We start from the raw sequence: 8,022 nt of genomic DNA, 5'->3' as shown, positions 1-8,022 counted from the left end.
GACTGCTGCGGCTCCAGGCCCCTTTACGTCCGCCTGCCCGCCACCGTACCGGCGCGGTCTCATTGGCATCTCAAATCCAACACGTCTGAAACTCTGAGCCATCCTAGACTCTTCCCTCCTCCATCCGAACAGTCGCCAAACCCACCTCGTAGTATCTTCTAACTTAATTTACTTTCCCCCCTTCCCACTGCTGTTTCTCTGGCTCATTCTTTCAACAAATGCTTTAACAAATATTCGAGCACTTATTATAGGCGGGGCAATTTGCTAAGCACCGCGGACAGGCCCCTGGGACATGCGGCCAGGAGTCACCAGGGGGAGGCCCGAGAGCTGCGCACACGAACAGGTTTGACTTGGGCCTTGATGAAAGCCCCCTGTGGTTCGCCAGTGCCCACAGGGTGAGGTTAAAGTTCAGAACTCCATGATCAAGGCTCTCGCACAGCAGCCACACCACCCGGCACCTCTAGCTCCGGTCCAAAGAGAAACCCGCCACTCTGCCTCTAGTACTGCGGTGTGCTCAGCAGGTAACGCCCGCCGTGCATCTTCTAAGGGCCAAATCCTCCGCATCCTTCCGACGCGGACTTCGGACGCGGGACTCTTCTGCTGGCCGCTCCTCTCCCCCGCAGCGCTCTCTCCGCTCGCAAAGGAATGCTCCTTGCCCGGGGCATAACAGCGAAGACACCCCGCGTGCAGCGGATCCGCGTGTCCGGGGCCCGCTCACTCCCCGGCGTCCTGCACCTCTCAGTTTGCGAACCCCGCCCCTCAGGCCCCGCCCCGTCCGGCGTGCGCGGCCCCGCGGCTTCGGCGCGCTCTCGGCCCGCGCCATCTTGGCTTCAGATCGAGCGTAGGGAGTGCGCGGCCGCGGCGGTGAGAGCCGGAGCCCTGCGGGGCGAGGGCTCCTGGAGGTGCGAGGAGGAGAGGGGAGGCCGGGTGCTGGGCCTCTGCGGTGGCCAGTGGCGGTGGGGACCACGGAGCCCGGCCTCTCGCGGCCCCGACGCCAGGGGTGGCCAGAGCAGCCGTTGTCGTCAAGCCTCTGCTTCGCAGTGTCTGAGGGACCCTAGGTTGGGGGGGATCGACCCTGGAATCTCTGGATGAGAGAGCGGTGCCCGACCCTGTCTTCGGGGTCCAGGAGTTGGGGAGGGGATCGTTTCTGTCTTTGAGGAGCTTTTGGATGAGGGCTCTTGGCTCCGTTTGGTGGAGTATGGGGTGTGGGGGGCGGGGTGGGGGGCGCTTGGCCCTGATCTCTGGGAGCACGAAGTGAGGCGCCTTTGCCCTGTCGCCTCGTGGGGAGCCCAGGGTGAGGAGCACTCAGCCTTGTGCTTAGGGAGTCTCGGGTAAGGGCCTGGATCCAGTCCCCAGGAACCCCAGATGAGGAAGGTTCATTCCCAGTGCCAGGGAGCTAGAGATGGAGGGGCTTGGCCGGTGTTCAGGGTCGGTGGAGGGTTATGGCCCTGTCCAGAGGTCTGGGGTACATCCCCCGCTAGGGGGAGGCAGGCATGACCCCTTGTCCTGGGGATGAGGGGTTTAAGGTCCCCTTTCTGGGAAATCTGGGCGGAGCAGCGCCCTAGGGAGGCAGGGTGGGGTGGCCTGGGACACAGTGCCCACCATCCTCTGACTTCCCTGCAGCAGGGCAGCGAGGCGGACACGACAGCAGGCTGGATGGAGCACTACCGGAAAGCTGGCTCTGTGGAACTCCCCGCACCTTCCCCGATGCCCCAGCTGCCTCCTGATACCCTGGAGATGCGGGTCCGAGCCGGCAGCAAGATCCGCAACCTCTTGGGCCTGGCGCTGGAGCGGCTGGAGGGCGGCAGCGCTCGCCACGTGGTATTCTCAGGCTCTGGCCGCGCTGCAGGCAAGGCTGTCAGCTGTGCTGAGATTGTCAAACGGCGGGTACCAGGCTTGTACCAGCTTACCAAGCTGCGCTTCCTGCAGACCGAGGACAGCTGGGTGCCTACCTCACCTGACACGGGTCTGGATCCCCTCACGGTCCGCAGCCATGTGCCTGCAGTGTGGGTGCTGCTGAGCCGAGACCCCCTGGACCCCAATGAGTATGGCTACCAGCCCCCTGGGGCACCCCCTGACCTCGGGCCCACACCTGCCTTCAGCTGTGGCCCTCAGCCTAGAAGAAGGGCTCGAGATACCCGGTTCTGAGGACCTGTGGGCAAGCTGTTGTCTAGACTGAGTGTCTAGGATGGCTGTACCTTTGAGAAGCCTCTAACTGCTCAAGGTCTCCAACAAAACTTGAGTTTACGAAAGTGGGCCTCCTTATCCTGCTTCCCCTTCCCTCTGGCTCCTGGAAAGGGACTTTTGTGAAGAGTGACAGGTGTGGAGTCTCTGCCGGGTTCTAGATTGCTTAAGAAGCAACATCCTAAGTCAGTGTGTAGGTCAACTTGCCACAGCATAAATAAAATACAATATTATGTAGAGAAAGAAGAAGGGTTACTTTGCCTTCTACATACAGTGCCTCTCATCTGTCTTCTGACAGAGATCCAAGGAGTGAGTTAGGAAATAAAGGCTCTGTCTATTTGTCTGATGAACCTCTGCTTGGCCTGCTGTTGGAAGTGGGATTAAAGGAGTGGGAGTTCCTGCCCTTGACCCCCAGGAGCTCTCAGTCTAGAGACAAGAAAAGTAGGTTCAGATGGGTGCTGGGACTGAAGATGCAGCCTCAAGCAGTAACCTGACTGTATAGATCCCTGGGTAGCTGTCTGCTTCCTGTTTGGAGCTGGTTGAAGGACTCTGCATTTTTCTCCACCTGCAGCATAGAGACATACCTCATTTTGTTGCACGCAGATACTACATTTCTTACATAAGAAGTGAAGTTTTGTGGCAAGCCTGCATTGAACAAGTCTGGCAATGCCATTTTTCCAACAGTGTTCATTTCGTGTCTCTGTCACATTTTGGTAATTCTCAAAATAGCTCAAACTTTAATTATTATTATATTTGTATTAGTGATCTATGATGTTACTACTGTAACTTAGTGAAAGCTCAAATGATGGTTAGCATTTTTTAGCAATAAAATATTTTAAAATTAAGGTATGTATGTAGATTGTTTTTTAGCCACAATTCTGTCACATTCATAATAGACGACAGTATAGGGCTTCCCTGGTGGCTCAGAGGTTAAAGCCTCTGCCTCCAATGTGGGAGACCCGGATTCGATCCCTGGGTCGGGAAGATCCCCTGGAGAAGGAAATGGTAACCCATTCCAGTATTCTTGCCTGGAGAATCACATAGATAGAGAAGCATGGTAGGCTACAGTCCATGGGGTCACAAAGAGTCGGACACGACTGAGCGACTTCACTTCACTTCATAGGGTAAACATAACTTTTTTAAGCACTGGGAAACCAATAAACTTCTGTGACTCGCACTATAGAGATCTTCCTTTTATTGAGGTGGTCTGGAACTGAACCCAAAATGTCTCTGAGGTATGCCTATATTACAGTATAGTGGTTGAGATCATGGCCTTGGTCACCAGACTGTCTGGATTTGAATCCTGGTTCTGCCACTTACTAGGAAGTTACTGCTCTGTGCTTTAGTGTTCTCATCCATAGAACAAGATGTAATACTTGCCTCGTAGGATTGTTATGAGGATTAAATGTAGAAATATACATATGATTCTTAAATATCACCTGGGCCTGTATACCCTCAGCTCTCCATATCTGTGGATGTAGAACTTGTGGATACAAACGGCTGATTGTACTCCACCTTTTTATTTAAGGGACTTGAATATTTTGGTAAAAAAAAATCCATGGGGGATCCTAGAGCCAGTTCCCTGAGGATACCGAGGGATGACTGTAAATGTTTATTGCCCTCATTATGAATGAGTCAGCTTACAAACATGTTTTTTCCTTAAAAACATAAGCTCAATTCCACATTCCCCCTTCAGTTCTCACCCTTTGCACCCCTAGCGGTTCCTCTTCTGTCTCACCTTGGCTGTAGGCTCAGGTTCACCAGGTCAGGAGCATAAGGAAAGGTGAGGATTGCAGTGGTAGCCAGGAGGCTACAGGAACCAGAGCAGGATCGTGGGCAGTAGTGGACTCAGTGAAGAGTTGAGCAAATTGGGTGTTCCACTGGATTTTATGTTCTCCATTGTGTCCACAGCTTGGGTGTCCAATCACTAGGAAAGCACAAAGGGTGGACTCTTCTGGGACCGTGTAGCAGGATGGGCACAGCAGTTGGAGGGTGTTGAAGTGATGTCTGGCTGAGTCCAGGCAGGTGGGGTTGAAATATTGGGAGAGATGGAGTTAAGGGACTGGAGGCCTCAATAAGGGCTTAGAGCATGCATGAGGGGACCACAGGACCAGCAGGCTGTGGTCAAAACTTGGAACACTGCATCTTTTTCTTGCCCAGAGTGGAGGGGTGAGAGATTCAGGGCATACTAGATAAGACAGAAAAACCCTCTGCAGCTTCCCAGCTGGGCCTCTCAACTGCAGAAGGTCATGAAGCATCTAATACCGTCCTAATGGCTGTGGTCCTGACTCAGTGTCTGGCTACCAGGATCTGCCTGATTTACTCTCTGTGTCTAATTCACGTTTTTTGCTCCTGCTAAGCTTCTGCATATCGCCATTTCTCTGAACATCTCTACTTGCATGTCCTTTACCATCAACAGTCCCCTGTGTATCAATGGTCCCCAGAGATTTGGGACCAGGCTTCTTGCAGACTATTGATCTTTGGCTCAGCATCCCATCTTGATCCAGTGTGTGGCGGCCAGGGTGGAAAGAGCATGTGAACTAAGCGTGGTGACTATGTTGAGGGAGTGATTCAGTTAGGCAGTATCATAGGCTCTGGGACTCGCAGGATGAACTCCCCACCGGGCAGCTCCTCATTAAGGCACCACCTGGGGTCTTGATGATGGCAGGGGAAATGTGGAGAGAAACTGAGCTGCAGTCAAAATCCCTTGAGAAGAACAGGATCTGCCACTACTTAGAGAATCAGGAGATAGGACACAGGCTTGGGGAGCAACGGCTAGTGAATCTGGGGCCTTTTCCCTGCTTGGCCACTGCGGGGGTCCAAGTGAGTCCTACCAGAGGAATGGCAGGGAGGGAGCCAGAGTGAGGCCTTCAGAATCAAGGAGTCTCATTCTGAGTTAGCCACAATCCTGCATCTCCATGCCTTTTTCTACTGGCTTCCCCCATCAGCCTACAAACTAGTCTCTGCTAATTTATTTAAAATAAACAAATAAAATTCTCTGTATCCCAGAATCATCTCTTTCCTCCCATCACAATAGTCTGTGAAAAGAAAAAGATGCAGCATTCCAAGTTTTGACCACAGCCTGCTGGTCCTGTGGTCCCCTCATGCCTGCTCTAAGCCCTTATTGAGGCCTCCAGTCCCCTAACTCCATTCTCTGACCAAGCTTAGGCGGGAGGGAGCATAAGTACTACGTACATTTGCCAGTTCAATTTCTTTTCACTTTCTCCTTCAGTTCAGTTCAGTCGCTCAGTGCTCAGTCGTGTCCGACTCTTTGCAACCCAATGAATTGCAGCACGCCAGGCCTCCCTGCCCATCACCAACTCTGAGTGTCTTCCTCCATAATCTCTTAGAAAAGGTAATGCTATGCTATGCTATGCTAAGTCACTTCAGGCATGTCCGACTCTGTGCAACCCCATAGGCGGCAGCCCACCAGGCTCCCCCGTCCCTGGGATTCTCCAGGCAAGAACACTGGAGTGGGGTGCTATTTCCTTCTCCAATGTATGAAAGTGAAAAGTGAAAGTGAAGTTGCTCAGTCGTGTCCGACTCTTTGCGACCCCATGGACTGCAGCCTACCAGGCTCCTCCGTCCATGGGATTTTCCAGGCAAGAGTACTGGAGTGGGGTGCCATTGCCTTCTCTGAGAAAAGGTAATACCTTGGCACAAAAGGTAGGGAAGTGGAGATAGCTTTTTCAACAAACTATTGTGATGGGAGGAGAGAGATGATTCTGGGATACAGAGAGTTTTATTTGTTTATTTTTAATAAATTAGCAGAGACTAGTTTGTAGGCTGATGGGGGAAGCCAGTAGGGAAAAGCATGGAGATGCAGGATTGTGGCTAACTCAGAATGAGACTCCTGGGGGCGATGAGAGGGAATGGGTCTTAGAGCGGGGAGGCATGGGCCTCGCAAAGGGCAGAGGAGAGATGTCTGCCTGTAGCAGGAGGGACAGAGTTGAGGATGGCTATGCATGCAGGTGGGTATAGAGGTAAAGGTGAGACATGGAGTTCAGAGTTCAGAGGCTTCTAATCTCAAAGCAGAAGTCCAGCTCTGCTGCTGAGAGTGGAGCAAGGAGGCTGGTAGAGAGTTGTTTCAACTGGGGAAGACAGCTAGTGAGGTATAGGAGGATGACCAGGCAGAGCTAGAAGCCCAGATGAGCTTGTACAAGCCCCATGAACTTGTAATATCATCAGTCAGAGTGCACTCCAGCAGCACCCACAGGCCAAGTGAAGACTCAGGGGAAGCAGGAATAGTGAGACTGGCAAGAGAGTGTATGTGAAGAAGGTCCAAGGAATCCAACCTAGGTCAGGAAAGAAGTGAAGCTAGCAAGGGGCAGGGGTCAGTGGCCTAGAAGTCCTTATAAAAATGGGGTGGAGTGAGGTAGACTATGTGAGAGAAGTGGGACAGAGTATTGTATGCTTCCCTGGTGGCTCAGAGGGTAAAGCATCTGCCTGCAATGTGGGAGACCCAGGTTCGATACCTGGGTCAGGAAGATCCCCTGGAGAAGGAAATGGCAACCCACTCCAGTATTCTTGCCTGGAGAATCCCATGGACGGAGGAGCCTGGTGGGCTACAGACCACAGGGTTGAAAAGAGCTGGACACAACTAAGCGACTTCACTTTCAGTTTCATCATAGTGGTACCAGTTTCTAGGGCACCCATAACAAAGGACCACCAACTGGGTGGCTTAGAACAACAGAACTGTTCTGTCTCACAGTTTTGGAGACTAGAAGCCCCGAATCAAGGTGTCAGAGCCGTTTCCCTCTGAAACCTGCCTGGGAATCCTTCCTTAATGCTTCCTAGCTTCCGGTGTGCCAGAAGTCTTTGGTCTTGGCTTTTGGCTGCTTTACTCCAGTCATCCGTCTTCACATCCGTCTTCACATTTACTCTAGACACATCCATCTTCCCTTTGTGTCTGTTTCTGTCTCCAAATGTCTCCTTTTTATAAGGACACCAGTCATATTTGACTAGGGCCCATCCCAATGGCCTCATTTTAACTTACCTCTGTAAAGGTCCTATTTTCAAATAAGGTCACATTGTGAGGTACTAAGGGTTAGGACTCCAACATAATGGAGGGATGCAATTTATGGAGGGATGCAATTCAACACTTCATAGTAGCCAAAGGATGAAATTAAATCAGTGAGTTTGAGAGTTTTAGGAACTGGCAGGATTTGATAGTGGGCATGAGAGTAGATACCTGGTGGTCTAGAGGGAAAGTCACTGAAGATGAGGTTGAGGAATTTAAGAGGCTGGGGAGGGCGATCATGGGTATGTTGAGGAGGTGGGACCACCCAGGATAGAATGTGCTGAGCATTCTCACTACCTGCCTGAGAGATGACATGCACAGTGAGTACCCTTGAAGTGGGGACTTCAGAACAATATGACTGGAGGAGCTATCAGTTCAGTTCATTTCAGTCACTCAGTCGTATCCGACTCTTTGCAACCCCATGAATCGCAGCACGCCAGACCTCCCTGTCCATCACCAACTCCCGGAGTTCACTCAGACTCACGTCCATTGAGTTGGTGATGCCATCCAGCCATCTCATCCTCTGTTGTCCCCTTCTCCTCCTGCCCCCAATCCCTCCCAGCATCAGAGTCTTCCAATGAGTCAACTCTTCGCATGAGGTGGCCAAAGTACTGGAGTTTCAGCTTTAGCATCATTCCTTCCAAAGAAATCCCAGGGCTGATCTCCTTCAGAATGGACTGGTTGGATCTCCTTGCAGTCCAAGGGACTCTCAAGAGTCTTCAGGGCTTCCCCAGTGGCTCAGTGGAAAAGAATCTGCCTGCAATGCAAGAAACACAGGAAGCACAGGTTTGATCCCTGGGTCAAGAAGGTCCCCTGGA

General features: G+C 52.1%; 1 protein-coding gene across 4 annotated transcripts; it reads left to right on the top strand.

Annotated features, from left to right (window-relative positions):
• Nucleotides 1-725: 725 nt before the first annotated feature.
• On the top strand, nucleotides 726-3,029 carry RPP25L (ribonuclease P/MRP subunit p25 like). 4 transcript variants are annotated; one of them, XM_025281924.2, is made up of 2 exons: nucleotides 726-864; nucleotides 1,627-3,029. In XM_025281924.2, exon 2 carries the CDS (start codon nucleotides 1,657-1,659, stop codon nucleotides 2,146-2,148), a length of 492 nt encoding a protein of 163 aa, XP_025137709.1. In that variant the 5' UTR covers nucleotides 726-864; nucleotides 1,627-1,656; the 3' UTR covers nucleotides 2,149-3,029. The 4 variants fall into 4 exon arrangements, with proteins under 4 accessions (XP_025137709.1, XP_006060509.1, XP_006060510.1 ...); XM_006060447.3 differs by having other exon boundaries at nucleotides 748-902; nucleotides 1,624-3,029; XM_006060448.3 differs by having other exon boundaries at nucleotides 774-902.
• Nucleotides 3,030-8,022: the final 4,993 nt, after the last annotated feature.

This window comes from Bubalus bubalis, chromosome 3 (assembly GCF_019923935.1).
Source record: "Bubalus bubalis isolate 160015118507 breed Murrah chromosome 3, NDDB_SH_1, whole genome shotgun sequence".
NCBI lineage: Eukaryota > Metazoa > Chordata > Mammalia > Artiodactyla > Bovidae > Bubalus > Bubalus bubalis.
This window is presented reverse-complemented; position numbering and strand designations above follow the sequence as displayed.

What these genes read in the sequence shown, in the direction of transcription:
- RPP25L (XM_025281924.2), top strand. Translation starts at nt 1,657, where the DNA reads ATGGAGCACTACCGGAAAGCTGGCTCTGTGGAACTCCCCGCACCTTCC.